Source organism: Antechinus flavipes, chromosome 2 (genome assembly GCF_016432865.1).
Source record: "Antechinus flavipes isolate AdamAnt ecotype Samford, QLD, Australia chromosome 2, AdamAnt_v2, whole genome shotgun sequence".
NCBI classification, from domain to species: domain Eukaryota; kingdom Metazoa; phylum Chordata; class Mammalia; order Dasyuromorphia; family Dasyuridae; genus Antechinus; species Antechinus flavipes.
This window is the reverse complement of record NC_067399.1, coordinates 280,361,988-280,377,425: the sequence shown is the minus strand read 5'-3', so window position 1 is coordinate 280,377,425 and position 15,438 is coordinate 280,361,988. Positions and strand designations below refer to the sequence as shown.

The window sequence follows — 15,438 nt, the reverse complement described above, 5'->3', positions numbered from 1 at the left end:
TCCTCACTAAAATCTCACCTTCAACATTTTATCCATCCCCATTGGGTTTTTGTCCCTTTGCTCTGTTGATTATCTCCAGTTTATACTGTGTATTCTTAATTGTACCTTTATTGCTTATCTCCTCCCTATTAAAGTATGGACTTTTTGAGAAGAGGGAATGAATGTCTTTTGCTTTTCTTTGTATTCCCATGGTTTAGCACAGTTCCTAACACATAGTAGGTATATAAGAAGTGCTTGTTGACTGATTCTACAGTCTCCATAGGTATGTGTAATTAATATTTCCTATGAATCATCATCTCCTTTTTGAATTCTTATTGGTAATAGAAACAATACTTAACATTCCCTTTATTTTCAAAGCACCACTTGAAATATCACAGGCACTAATAAATGGAAAGGTATACACTATTTTTCTTTAGTACTGTAATCTTAAGGGCATTTGTACAGTAATCCAGTCTAAGCTGAAGAGCCAACCCGCTTTATTCGGTAACTGAAGCTAAATTGAATTAGAGCAGCAAGTATTTAGATGGGATTTTCTTGTCAACTAACTGGAATGTTTCTAGTATGAGGGAAGCAAGAAAATAGGTCTTATTTAGAATTTGTATTTTACAGGGCTCTGGGGCAATGAGAAATGTAATAAAAGTTTGTTGTTTTCCTGGCAAGCTGAAAGGGGTAAACTATTCATTTCTAGAGGTTTCATGCAGTAAACTTTGAGAGCATTTGCACCTCTTCTTTAATAAATTCCTACTAAACAGAAATTCTAATGATCTTTGTTTAAAAAAAAAAAAGGAAAGGATACAGTAACACAGATTTGCTATGAAAGGAGTAGCATCAATGTAAATCAGTTTCTTCAAGTTGGTTAGAAACTTCACTGTGTAGGCCCCCTCAAACTTTATTAAGCAGACCTTTCTTTCATGAAAAGAAATACACCACAGAGTAGTTAACACCTATGACCTAAATACTTGTAGCATGGGGAAAGAGATAATTTGTTAATAGTTGGATAGCTATTGTTGTTGAATGATGTCCAGCTCTTTGTGAGTCCATTTGGGATTTTCTTGGCAAAGATACATAAAGAGGTTTGCTGTTTCCTTCTCCAATTTATTTTATAGATGAGTAAACCAAGGCAAATTGGGTTAAGTGATTTGCCGAGAATGACACAGTGTCTGAAACCTGATTTGAATTCAGGAAGAGAAGTCTTCTTGACTTCTGATTGGGCATTCTATCCAATTACCATCTATTTGAACCTGAGTGGCCTTTGACAAATTATTTAATCTCAGTGGAGAAATTCGGTATAGTAGAAAAGGTGATGGACTTCAAATTAAGGAAGATCTAAGTTCTATCTGTTTTTATATTTATATTTGCTATATATACCTGAACAGGTGTGATATAGTGGAAAGAGGTACTGACTCTAGAAAGTGAACAAACTGTATTCAAATTCAACCTTTCACATAAGCATGAAATTACCTATGTGAATTTTGCCAAGTCATTTAACTATCCTAGCATTGTCTCAGTTTCCTCACATGTAAAATGGATATATTAGACTGCCTGGGGTCCTTTCCAAGTCTAGCTCTTTGACACTATTCATTCTCTATGAGGCTCAGCTTCCTTATTTGTTAAATGAGAAGAATAATAACAATGGTAATAGTTTAGAGGGTTTTTTTATGTGTGACTCAGATGAAGTAATAATATTTAGGTGCTTTGCAAACCTAAAAATATTATGTATCACCTTATTATTAGTCTAGGTTTTCTTATCTGTAAAAATAGGGATCATATTTATACTATCTGCCTTGTAGTTGTGTTATATAGAAAATTGTAATGGAAACCTTCAGAGTCTTATATAATTTAATACAATGGAAATAGAGCTGGATGTGGAGTTATGGAACTTAAATTTGGATCCTGGTTCTACCTGTGTGATTCTGAGCAAATTAATTAACTTCTCTGGATCTTATGTTCCTCATTTTTTAAATGAAAGTTTGAACCAGCTAATCTCGAGCTTATGTCTCTCTCTCTGTCTCAGATCCTCCTAATAGAATCATAGAAAAAGAAAATAGAAGAAAACAAGATGACATTTTGGTGCATTTGTGACAAGAAAGTTTATTGATTTTTATAGTCAGTATCCTAGTTTTTTGTTTGTTTTTTCGAAGCCTGTCCAACAATCAAAAAAAAAAAAGTTGGCTTGTCCAAATGGATAAAGAAAGTTTTTTGACCAGTATATGGCATTTTATTTAGATGGGAAACCTATAAAATTTTTCTATTCTTGCTGGATCAGATAATACTCATGGGTAATAAGTTGGACCAGAAGGTGATAGTAATAATAGGTATAGTGCTTAGAATGTAGTATGTCCTCAAGAAATTCCAATTGATTGAGCATCTGAAGAAAATAGACTGGATTACCTTTTAATATTCAAGCATCCTATTGAAACAAAGGCTCCAATCTTTAATACTAATATCACTAATACTAATTACTATTATTACCAATACTATCAGTAATAATGCTAATATTATTAATACTAATAGTAAGAAAGGATAGAATAGGCCATGAATAAATAAAATGTATATCATATACCTTGATGGATATAATATAAAGCAATGAAGATGGATGTGGTGAACATGAGCAGGGTATAACCCAGGAAGAACTTTGAGGAATTATAAAGTAAAAGTTATCATTAAGAAAATATATTTTAGTCAGAAAAAGTAGTCTGGTTTAATCATATTGCAGGGAAAAGTGATGACAGAAAGAGAAAGTACTCTATTAGTATACTCACAATATTGAAGGATGAGAAAGGAGAGTGAATTCCTTGTGGCAAACTTATGGGAAGACATAATATGAGTCACAGAATTTGAAAAGGCATGTATGGCTGCTTTTTTACATGGTTGGAGTAAATTACATATTAGTGAGAGCAAAGAGGTCTTTGAGTATTTTGAATATTTTAGTTTCCAGAAACCAGTCTTTTCCTGAAATCTTTCTTTTCTAGGAAAAAAATAGATCTTACACTATGATAAGCAACAAGTTTGGAATAATAATGTAATTGTTATCATCATCATCATCAATATCATCATTCTCTTGATCATCCTGCTAACATTTCTATAGCAATTTAAAGTTGCAAAATAAAATAAATTAACTTATTTAGGTAGTTGATATAGTAACTGTTCTTTTTTTTCTGTTTCATGAATCAGTAAAGTAAAATGACGTTTATGCTGACAAATATTTTATTTTAGAAATATGTACAAAAGTTTTTATTGTGTTGATATTGCATTAACTGAATACTACATATGAATACTAATGGTTTATATTAATTATAAGTTGGTAGTAGCTATGAAAAATGAACACTGACTTTATTTTAGTCCCTTCAGAATAAGTTGCTTATTAGTTTTTTTAAAAAACCAACTAAATATTTTCCAGTGATGGCATGTTTTTTAAATAAATCTGCAATGTAGTAAAGATATAGCATTGAATCCATGACAGTAGAAGTTTTCAAAGTCATGAAATATCTTTGAATCTTTATATATTGCAATGTTTAATAAGAATTAACTCCATGAGTATTGAGTCATTTACCACAACCACCCTCCCTGGTGGCTGCCTCCTCTGCTCTTCTCTGCCCTCTGGAAAAGTAAACAGGAACAAATACATCACATATGGATACTGTTTCTTAAATAGTCTTTTAAATATATATACATATATATATATATATATGTATATATATTTAAATTGTCAGCTGTGTTTTTAATACTTTCCCCAGACAGAGATACATATGAACGTCCCTAAAGTTTTAGTTCAGTTTTAATAATGTGTATGTAAAAGAACTTCTTAAGCCTTGGTTGGCTTTACAAACTCTGTGTTCTCAAGTTTGGGTTAAAGTCACCTGAATTTGTAAGCAGATATAATATTGGTTTAATGTACTCATTTTTTAGTGGCCCATACATATATGTAGTTGGTCTCAGTACAGGAGAAATATCCCTGGAAACTAAGACAAAATGTGCTCTAGGGTATTGTTTTTCACTTGTCTTGGCAGTTGTAGTTGCTGAAGCCACTGAAAGCTAAACCTGAGCTCTGCTTGGGGTAGTAGTACAAGTCAAAATAGAAATTTATATCAGGTACTGTTTCTATAAATTTACATAAAACCAATAAATAACCAGTGACATGACCAGGAAAGAAGTTATACTGGAAACATGAGTTCACTGCAATATCTTTTTTCTTTTTTCAGTTATAGGTGCCCAACGAAGGAGAAGCCCTAGTGCTCTAGCCATTGAAGTATTTGAGGCACACCTGGGAAGCCACATTTTACAGGTAATAAAAAAAAATCGTGCCTATACATATATACATATATGTGCATATATGTACACACATATTTTAACCAAGAGTAATCAATAGGTATAGAAAATGTTGCTGCCTTGGAATCCAGCTCTGTATTGGACTTTTGTTTCTGCTTGGATTGGTGAGATTCTTACAAATGCATTGTTTTCTTTTTAGAAAGCCATCACTTGAGAGTGTTATTAAGAAAGGGAGGGCAAGTATTATTTGTGCTGTAATAATTTAGATGAATTGCTCTATTTAGTTGACTCACACTGTATTAGCTGGTTGTTCTCAGAATAATTGTGTGTATATTGTGTTTGTATGTGAATATATATCTCTTTATGTTTGTATTTTTGTATATTTATATATTATTTTTGTAAGAGCAAAGTTATGTTATGAAGGTAATGTGACTTTTTTACATATGTTATCAAATTTGGATGTTCTCAGCTTTAGGTGGTGATCATGAATGTTTCTAATACCAGAATTTTTTACCATCCTATTACAAAATTGCTAGAGAAAAAATGACAAAATGCTTTTAAAATAAGTGAAGACAAGTGCTATTTATTGTTCTCATCAGTGCACTGATATGGAAATATTTTTAATAGCTTTTTTTGAAATCAATAGAGGTACAATACTGTCTAGAAGATTCATATTTGGATGGGGTATCCACTTACCATCATCATCATCATCATCATCATCAGTGTTTCTTAAAATTATTGTCATCATTTCAACATGCCAATTTTTATCTACAGAAGTTTCTCTTCTTGCTTCTGAGATGAGAACTGTTATGAACAAAACCACCTTTTAATTTTGGAAGGCATTTTATAACTTTCTGTCATTTTGGAATATGAAGCATCTAGCAAAGTTATACAACTCATTTTGTAGCTAAGTTTCAACTCAGTTGAACTGAGGCTAGCTCAGATAAAAGTAAGAGTAATCAAGACTTCCCTGGTCATTCAGAGCTAAGCAAAGTCCCTCCTGGATGCTGCCACTTTCTGCAAAAAAGAAGTGATTTTCAGTAATCCTTGAAATGTGACTAGGCATATTTCAAATGTAGTAGTGAGGTTGCATTTCTTGCTAGATCTTCTCATTTCTCTTTTCTATTTTCTTATGCATATTTTGTTGAAGATTTTTTTCCCTTTGATCATTCTGGTATCTGCTCTGTCTGAAACCAATACAATTTGCTTCCTTCCATTATATGTTGTGAAAGCTCAAGATAGTTAAAGAGCTCTCCAGATTTTTATCCTATGAGCGAAAGTGGACAAAGCTTGGAAAATTTAGTGGAATAGTCAATATTAGTCTGAAAATAGCACCAACCCATAACATGAAATCTTTTTGAAAGCAGGAAAAATATACATAAGTATTCAGTCATAAGCAACAATGGTTATAGACCACACTCACATCTTATTTAAGCCAGCTTTCAAAGAAAAGTGGGGCCCATTTTCAGCCCTATTAGTCTCCTGATTGTATTAAATAGCAGTAATTAGAGAATACAAGAGAAACTATTCTCCACTAGAGGCTTTAAGGCAGTGAGAAGAGAAGGGGAAAAATCAGGAAAAAAAGAAGGAAATGGACTCAGTGAAATGGTTTGTAATACACTAGACTGAATCAATCTACAAACATTTATTAAATCCTTACTATGCTCCAGGCACTATGATAAACATCTGAGACACAAAGAAAAACAAATAAACAATAACAAAAACAAAACCAGTTTCTGCCCTCAAGAAGTTTATAGTCTAAAAGCAAAAGGGAATTGGAACTTGAAAAAGTGTTATTCAATTGTTTTAGAACTATCAGAATTCTTTGACACCCGCTATTGGGCTTTTCTTGACAAAGATATCAGAGTGGTTTACCATTTCCTTCTCTAGTTCATTTTACATATGAGGAAACTGAGGCAAAATATGTTTGCCCAGTCTAACACAGCTAGTAAATGTCTGAGGTCTGATTTGAATTCAGAAAACAAACCTTTCTGACTTCAGGCCAGGCATTTCATCCACTGCTGGCCTCTTAAATCAGTACTTTGAAGAAAAATAGAGTAGGTGGGAGATAGCCTTAGGGGGAAGGCACTAGCAGTGAAACTGGAGCAAAGTCTTTAAGAAAACTGGGCATTTGAAGAGTCAGAATTTAGAAGGGAAAGCACTTCAGGGCAACAATCCTAGCCAAAGCACTTCTGTGATGAAAAACAAATAGGTTAGTCTAGCTAGACCACACTGGAGTGTATGGAGCAAAGTTAGATGTTAAGAGTTGGAAAGATAGGAAGAGGCCAAATTGTGAGGAGCTTCAGATGCCAAATAAAGTTCATATTTGACATTCCAGGAGGAAAAATCATTTGGTCAGATATGGGAGGGATTAAATGAAATGTGAAGAGACTTGAGGCAGGGAATCTAATTAATTATTCAAAGCTAAAGAGGATGAGATCCTGGGGGTGGGAGAGTGAACAGGAGGATACATTTGCAAGAGAAATCTGAAATCACTACTTTACTTCATAACCAGGAAAGTCCTAAGCATTTAAATTAAGATTTTCAATAGCTAGTCAGTACATTTTTGCTTACTTTTGTCTTCCCCGCTAAAGTTGTGAGAATGTCTACAGCAGTGTTTTTGTTTTTGTTTTTGTTTTTTGCCTCACTGGTGGGATTAGGATCAAGGAAATAGCAAACCACTCTATTATCTTTGTCAAGAAAACTCTAAATGGGGAACTCACAAAGAATCAGGCACGTTACCATAACTCAATAGTAACAAAATAGTGCCTGACACATAGTAGGAGCTTAATAAATATTTATTAATTGTAGCTGCATGGGAATCACCTTCATCTATAAAGCTGAGAGGAACAGGATACACCCATGGTTTATAAGACTTTCAAGAATTTTTAAGGGATGAGTTCAGATTGTTGTGGTAGGAGTGGATAGAAACTTGAGTGGTCACTTGTTTAAATTAATATTATATTAAGAAAGAAAGGGGGGAAATGGAATAATACTTCAGGAAAAGTGACTTGTTTCAGACAGCTGGAAGTGAATTGAAACCTTTTTTTGATGTTTGGAGCAGGAGCTAGTCCAAGTCCAAAAGGGAAGGTCTTCTCCCTGTAGCTTTGTACATTTTGTAGGTGTTGTCCCTGGAGACTCCCAAACACCATAAGCTCAGTCAGAAATGCATTCAGTATATTCTATACCATAGTATGTAAGTTCTTCTATTTTACAGAGGTTTCTATCATGACAAGAAAACCGTCAGACATCAGATACCAATTAGTATAGGGTAGTGAAGAAGGATAGTGTAACAGAATGGAACTTTCTGTGATGGTGGAGTGCCATTAAACATGGTGGTCTTTTAAATTTTTCTCACTCCATTATTCTAGAAACAATATTTTCATTCCTTTACAACTTTATAGGATCCCTTGGAATTTTGTGTTGCCTTTTATGTAAAGTGAACGGGATAATAATAATTATTATTATGATCATTTAGACAGCCAAAGATTATTCTGCCAGAAAAATGACCAGTGATCATTCTACTCATCTTACCATCATTTTCCAGACGAGGATTTTAAGCCCAATATATCGTCTCTGCCATCCTCTGATTGAATCTAAAGCTGTGGTGGACTAGAGATTAGGAGGCACAAAGTGCCATCTGCAGTACAGTTGAAGGCTTTCTAGGATGATTAGCCTTAGAACTATATTAGTGTAGATTGTATATATTGTGTCTCATCCAAGGTATTTTTAGTTCAATATAGTCTTATTTTGGCTTATATTAGTCAGATGAGGATCAAGAGCAATTAGGAGGTCAAGATACCAAAATGGGGAATTATATTTTGTGGTACAATAGATGGAAAAGTCAAAAGATATCAAAAATAAGAGGTCTTCTTTGCAAACAGTCTTTCCTGCATGCCAGAAAAATTGTTGAGCAGAGATTAGATTCTCTTGTCACTGGATTCAGCAATATCCTAAGTGGTCCATTAACCCTCCTCTATCCTGTCATCCTTAAGAAGGGAGAGAAGTGAAGGGTATTTATTTTGTAAGAACTGTACAATGTGTTTACATTTTCTGTGTTTTTCTAAGCTTAACTAAATGCAAAATGGTAGCAAATATAATCTTAGGAAAACATAAAATTAACCAGTGACTTTCCCTTAGGTGTCAAAATTATGAATGGAGTATTTTAATTATTTGTACATCCTTGGCAGAAGCCTAAGTTCAAGGGTTGTTGGTGGTTTTTATTTTCCATTCTCTAAAAGAATACTTTATGTTAGTGTTAAAAGAAATGTAAAATCAGCCATCACATATTTGCATACTAGACAGTAATGCTGTTTTACACACCTTATAGGTGTTAAAAACAAGACAAACAAAACAAACCTTGTAAAATGAAGAACTGGGAGGGGTTGTATGTCAGCTTGATTTGTCAGCCATGCTACTATGAGCCTACAGAAACATATATTATTTATCCCACCAATAGTTTGTAGTAATCTCTACCATTCTAGCTATCCAATTTTACAGTGAGCTTGGAATGATAAAAAAAAAAAAATTAGTGTCTGTTATTAAATACAGGTATTATCTATGTTAGCATAGGACTTTCAGCATGGGATATATGTCTAGCTTTAACACTGCCTCTTTTTAAAAAAGCTTCCTTTATGGAATGGAGGCAATGGAATTTTGGTATATCACTGACTGGGAATGTTTAGCTTAAAGACAAGAAGCCCTGAGGCTTCCTGAGAAGAATGTGAAAGCTGTCTTTGAAGATTTAAATAGATGTCATGTGGAAAAGGGTTTGGGCTTGTTCTTCTTGGTCCTAGAGAACAGAATGAGGAGCAGTGTGTGGAGATGGCAAAGGGACAAATGTAAATTTGATGTCAGCATAATCTCCCTAATTATTAAAGCTGCTCACAAAGGGAATAAGCTTTGTTAGGAGGTGATATATTTCCCCTCATGGAAGATTCTTTGACTAGATGATCATTTGTTGGAGTTGTTAGATAAGGATTCTTTGGAGGACTAAATGACCAATAAGGTTCTTTCCAACTCAGAATCTGTCACTCTGTGATTTTGAGATTTGAGGTCAAGCAAGGATGTATTTTTTTTAAAATAGGAGAATAATAATATTCCCAAGACTTTCTGAATAACACAAGACCTGTGTATACATAAAAGTTATGGCAGGAAGTTTCAAAGCATGTGTTTGTAAAAAGTAATTTTGAAAAACACAGGGGATGCAACAGATCTACTTTGCTTCTAGAAACCTCAGGTGATTATCCCGAGGACTTGACCAGGATACAAAATTCCAGAGTACTTTTAGGTAGAGAAGTTCTATTAGTTTTTCTTATTAGTATTATTATTATTGTTATTAAATTCATGATCATTGCATCATCATCATTATTATCACAATAATAAAGAAGGTGTGAAAATAGTAATAAATGAGAATTTGTCAAGCATTTTTAAATATTATTTCATTTCTTTCTCGCAACAATCCTGGAAGGTCCATGCCTTAAGTATCCCATTTTCCAGATGAAGAAATTGAAGCAAACATTGGTACCACCTAGGATTTTCTCAGGACCATCCATTTCTCAGGAGGACCAAACTGAATTTGGAAATCAGAGAGAAAAATATTTTAATATATGTTTTGTTACATGTATTTGAATTTCACTCCATTGTGTCTGATCCAAAAAGTAGTTATAATTACATTGCTGTTATTGTTGGTAACAATGGGTAGTATTTATATTACTGTTAATAAATTATTGACAGTAATAATAGCTAGTATTTTAGCTAGCTCTTTAAAGTTTGCGAAGTACTTTATAGCATGTTATCTTATTTGATCATCACCACAGTCCTGTGTGTAGTAGATGCCATCATTCCCACTTTATAGATGAGAAAACTGAGACAGAGAAAGACCAAATAACTTGCCCAGGTTTGCATGGTATATAAAGCAGATTTTGAACTCAGCTTCTTCTTAATCCAGGACTCTTCATTTTTGCACACAGTTGGCTATTTTCCTAAAGGGAATCCCAGCAGACTACCTCCCAGAAAAACAAACAAACAAACAACTCAGAAGATTGTAATTCTTGGATTTCTCAGGCCAATCTTGTCTCATGATCACAATATTTCCTCTGTAATGACTGTGTGTGCCTTGGACCTCCTATAAAGGCCCCAATATGACCCTGTGAACAGTCATTACAGAGTGGTTTGATGCATATGTCTTAATGTCTTATAGCTTATGTCACCCATGGTCAGAGGAAACTTCAGGGCAAATGCTTCTAAGAATTACAACACAGTACATCTTTTTTGAAAGAAATGTCTTCCTATTGAGAGAAGAAACAGGGAGTTTCATCATATCAACACAGCAATAAGAGTTGCATCAATTTTTTTTTTTTTGGAAAGTACAACGTAATGAAGAAAAATTCTAATAAAGTCTATTTAATGAGAAGCACCCCACCTCTCTGAGTTCAAATCTAGCCCCAGACACTAGCTTCTTCAATTTCCTCATCTATAAAATGAGAATAATAATAGGACCTTACCCCCAGGATTGTGCTGAAGATAAAATAAGTAAAGCATTTTGCAAAGCTTAAAATATTTCGTAAATTATAGCTGTTATTGCTAATTACAAGAAAAGGTGCTCTAGTAGCCACTAGTGGTATTTTTGTTTTGTTTTGTTTTAATTCTGTCATCAAGAGGATTAACATCAAATTGACACCTAAACAAATAAGGATGATCCACATGAAGGACTCAGGAAATTTGAGAGGAAGGTATTTTTTTTTAATCAGAGCATAGATTTTTAATCTTTTTGGTGTCATGACCCACTTTGTCAGTCTGTTGAAATCTATGAATACTTTTTCAAAATAATTTTAAATGCATAAAATATAACAGAGAGAAACACAAAGGTAACCAATTTCAAAGGAATACAAATATTTAAAAAACCAAAAACAATTCATGAACCTCATATTAGGAATCCTGCATTAAGAGAATTAGAAAAGGCTCAATAGAAAACTCAGTTCCCAAGCAGGGGCTTGAAGTAGAAGAAAAATTTCAATAGATACATGTAGTGGGAATGTAGTCCAGACAAAGAGAATGACTTTATCACTGTGTGGAGGGAGGGAAAAATATAATATGATCCAAGAATAGCTTCTAACTCTTTTCAACTGGGGGGAGAAGAAAAGAATCGACTAATATGACATGTCTGAAAATTTAAGTTGGAGCCAAGCTCTAGGAGGTCTTTAATCTCAGGTTAAGCCATAGTGATTAACAGGTTTGGTGAAAAGAAACAAACAAACAAAACAAAAACAAAACAAAAACACCTATGGGCTTAGGGAAATAATAATAAAAATAGGTAGCATTTATAGAGCTCTTCAAGGCATGCAAATATCATCTCATTTTTATCCTCACAGTAAAAGTGGGAATGAGATCAGTTATTAGTCTGCTAAATATCTGAGATGGAATTTGAACTCAGATCTTCTTGACTCATTCTCTAGCCTCATTTTATATTCTTGCCTCATCTATTCCCAAACCTCCCCATATACATCATTTTTCAAAGAAAATATTATCATGTCAACAAGGAAAATTAATAGTTGAGAAATCCAGGGTACATACAATACTAGAAAGCTCTTCACTACTAAGATATAATCAATTAGGTGGTACAGTAGATAAAGCAATTCAAATATTTATTCGCTATATAACTTTGGGCAAATCACTTAACTCATTTCCCCATCTACAAAATGGGGATTTCAAGAGGATCTAACTCTTGGGGTTGTTAGGAGGACAACCCTGTTATTTGTAAAGCACTTAATACAGTCCCTAGCACACAGGTTTGCCTGTCAGGCAATTGCATATATTATGATATATATATATATATATATATATATGTATATAAAATCTTCAGACTTATTAATAGACACATAGGAATTGCAGAAACTTAATATCCAGAAATGTTTACCCAAAAAAAAAAAATGTTAGTAGGAATTGAAAAAAAAGTAATTGAAGAACATCTCGTCACATATATTATCACTATTATTTTGTCAAGCTTCTCCAGTCAAAATTCTGTAGTCAAGTTCTGAGACCTAACCAATGACTGATTTATGGGGGAAGAGTACAATTTGTAGCAATGTGTTTATGAGAAAAGGGAAGTGTCAGATCAGCATCTCTCCTGATCACAGCTGGAATAAAGAGAAAGGCCACAAGCTTATCTGGTCAGTTGAAACATCTGGCCAAGAAGCAACAACATCCTAGGTGCTTCAAATCCTAGGAAATTAGAGAGCATTGATTATTATTTTATTGAGAGTCATCATAATCAACATTTTTTTGAGCTTTGTAGGGGAAAAAATGTGTTTCCAACAGATATTCAGACTTACAGGTCCAATGTCTATTTCATGAGATATCTGGAAATTCATTTTCATCATCTGTGGTATTGACACTTTCCTGTTATTAAATGAAAATGAAAAATAACAAAAAAAGAATCATTGGCAAACTGGGTTCCTGCTGGACGTCAGGGATAATAATAAATGACAGTGATATTTCATATGATTTCTTTAACTTACATCTAAGGAAAAAGAAAAGGATAAATGACCCTGTATTTTCCCTATGATCCAGAATGATAAGAAAATATAGAACTAAATATAGAAAAAAGAGAAAGTTAGTGAATATATTTGCATATGCAAATTAGCTTAATTGATACTGCTTGCCTCTACAGGGATTTTTCATTACAAACTGGAGTGCTACATTGTTCAGCTCATATTGAGTAATTTAGTAACTAATGAGACCAGTTTGCACTAATTTGCATATGATAAATGAGCTTAATTGCAGTAAATAACTTGGAGGCATAATTACTTAATTTTCCTGTGTTGCACGGCTTTTAAGTTCACGTATGAACAACTCAAGATAATTTTGCATATTTAAATTAGTTGCTTTTAAATTTTCTTAAACAAAAAAAGAGAACACACCTTATCAATTGAGCTGTAAAACAATTGAAAGTAAGGTTTACAGTATTTTTGTTAAAAAAGAAAAGCACCCAGAAAATCCTTCCAAAGAATGCTGTTTTTTTTTTTTTTTTTTTTTGGTGCCAAGTTCAGAGCACTGAACATTATGGGAAGTGCTTTTAATGGTGTAAATTGAATGTGCAACTCCTATCAGTTACTGACCTGTGTTTAAACGGAACTATGTGGATGTGAAAAGATATGTGTATGAATAAATCATAACTTCTAAGTTACAACTTATGAGAGACCTGACAAATTCATTATCTAATCCAGCAAACTAATATGTGAGTAGTCATTTGGTTACCTCACCTGTAATGCTGAAATTCAACAGTTGCTTGGTTTTAATGAAATACATGTTACCCTAAAACTAGCATGTCTTTTTATCTAAATTAATGTTTTATAGTTAATGCCTTTTATCAACAAAACTCAATGATGGTTGCCAAGATTTATCTTATTGATCTTCATAGTATTCCAAGATCTGTTTTTCAAATTAAAAAACTGAGGCATCAAAGGTTGAGGACTAAATTATTACATTGCAACTTGAAACCTTACTTAAAAAAAAAATATTCAAAATTGGCTGATCTGTAGTACCACCAGGCATTTCTATATTTGAATGTAGAAAAATCTTTACTCATGAAAGCTAATCTAGCATTGAACATTTCATAATTCAGGGTGTTTCTGAGGAAAGGGAAGTGTCAGATCTTCTATTATCAACATCTCTCCTGATCACAGCTGGAAAGAAGAAAAAGGCCAACAATTAGTCTGGCCACATCTGGCCAAAAGGCTATAATACCTGCTTATTATTTTATAACACTCTGCTTATTATTTTATAACACTCATGTCATTGCTATCTTGCCCTACTGCTTTAAGTAAATGTAAGTCTAACTTACAAGAGAACCAACAGTGGCATAAAGGAGAGAGCTGCCTCAGAGTAGGGTTCAAGTGTTGCTTCTCCATATGCAGACTTTGTGTTCCTGGGCAAGTTCATTTTTTCACTTGTTCGTTATAAACTCACAAGTTGTAAATTGCTGATCAGGTGTCAATCTGAATTAAAAAGAGTTTCCTCATCAGGATCTTTTATCAATACATTCAAAAAGTCTGGTGTAAAAAAAGAAATCAGCACATTAGAACCAAGAGTTTATTTCTCTTCATTCCACATCCTCTTAAATATTGGTGTTGTCTTTTCTCTCAAGAGTTTAAAGGACTTCCATATGCATCTCATTTTATATAGGAAGCTTTTGAGGTAGAAATAGAAGGCAGTTAGCAACATGTTTTTGTTTAAAAAAAAAAAAAGGTGAAACTGAAGCAAAGAAACATGTCCCTTTAAAATTTCATGTAGCAGAGGAACCATACTTGGGAGCCAGATTTTTGTACACTTTATTCCAATTCTATTCTTTCATCGGGCATATTTTCTGGTAAGACCCAAATTCTTGGAATATGTAACCATGAATCCAATGGACTCTGAGAAAATACTAAGAGTTTTTAAATCCCTGTTGTGCATATTCTACCCTAGAAGCAGAAAGGGGACACTGGTGATTTCAGAAAGGAGCTACAATCTCCGTGGTAGATGTCCTATAGCATCTACTCCCCATAACTCCATATTCCTGTCAAATCACAAATACTATATAAGAAGCAGGACCATCATTTTAAGGAACCTATCAATTTTTCAGGGCTTAATAGATGACAGATTATTAATTTGTAGTAAAAACATTGAAATAGGTTTTTAAAGAGAAACTTTTCTTATAATGTATTATAATAAAATTTCTCACAATAAAGAAAACCTAGCACAAAGGAACACTTCATTAAAAAAATTTCTCAAAATAATATTGTAGCTTTCCTATGCTAAATAGAATTATGTGTAGCTATAATCTAAGTAGGGAAAATGTAATTAGAGTTTTTAAGGGGACTCCAAAATCAAAGTTTCCTTTAGACAGTAATTTGGTTTGTTTTTGCTCCTCTCTTCATACTCCGCAGCCTCATCAACTTGCACAGAAAAAAATGGAATGAACAGCCAATCAAAATTCAGAAGATTCAGGAGGTGGAAAGAGTTCACTGTTCACTACTATAAATTATAATGTTGATGAGACATTGAAATTCACATATTTTCCCTCATTATCCAGATTGTAACAAGAAAATGACACAATATTCATTTTCTGTCATGACTAAAAGGGCACCTTAAAGTGTCAAGATGAGATTGGAGAACTGCCTTGAATGG

The 15,438-nt window shown here is 33.4% G+C and overlaps 1 protein-coding gene across 4 annotated transcripts in view; it reads left to right on the top strand.

The window, feature by feature from the left end:
- NPAS3 (neuronal PAS domain protein 3) overlaps nt 1–15,438 on the top strand; it is a 1,088,750-nt gene that overhangs the window by 520,665 nt on the left and 552,647 nt on the right. For all 4 annotated transcript variants that reach the window (XM_051977274.1, XM_051977273.1, XM_051977276.1 and 1 more), the window contains one exon: nt 4,203–4,285. In XM_051977274.1, the coding sequence (XP_051833234.1) occupies nt 4,203–4,285 (83 nt within the window). The remainder of the gene's footprint in view (nt 1–4,202; nt 4,286–15,438) is intronic.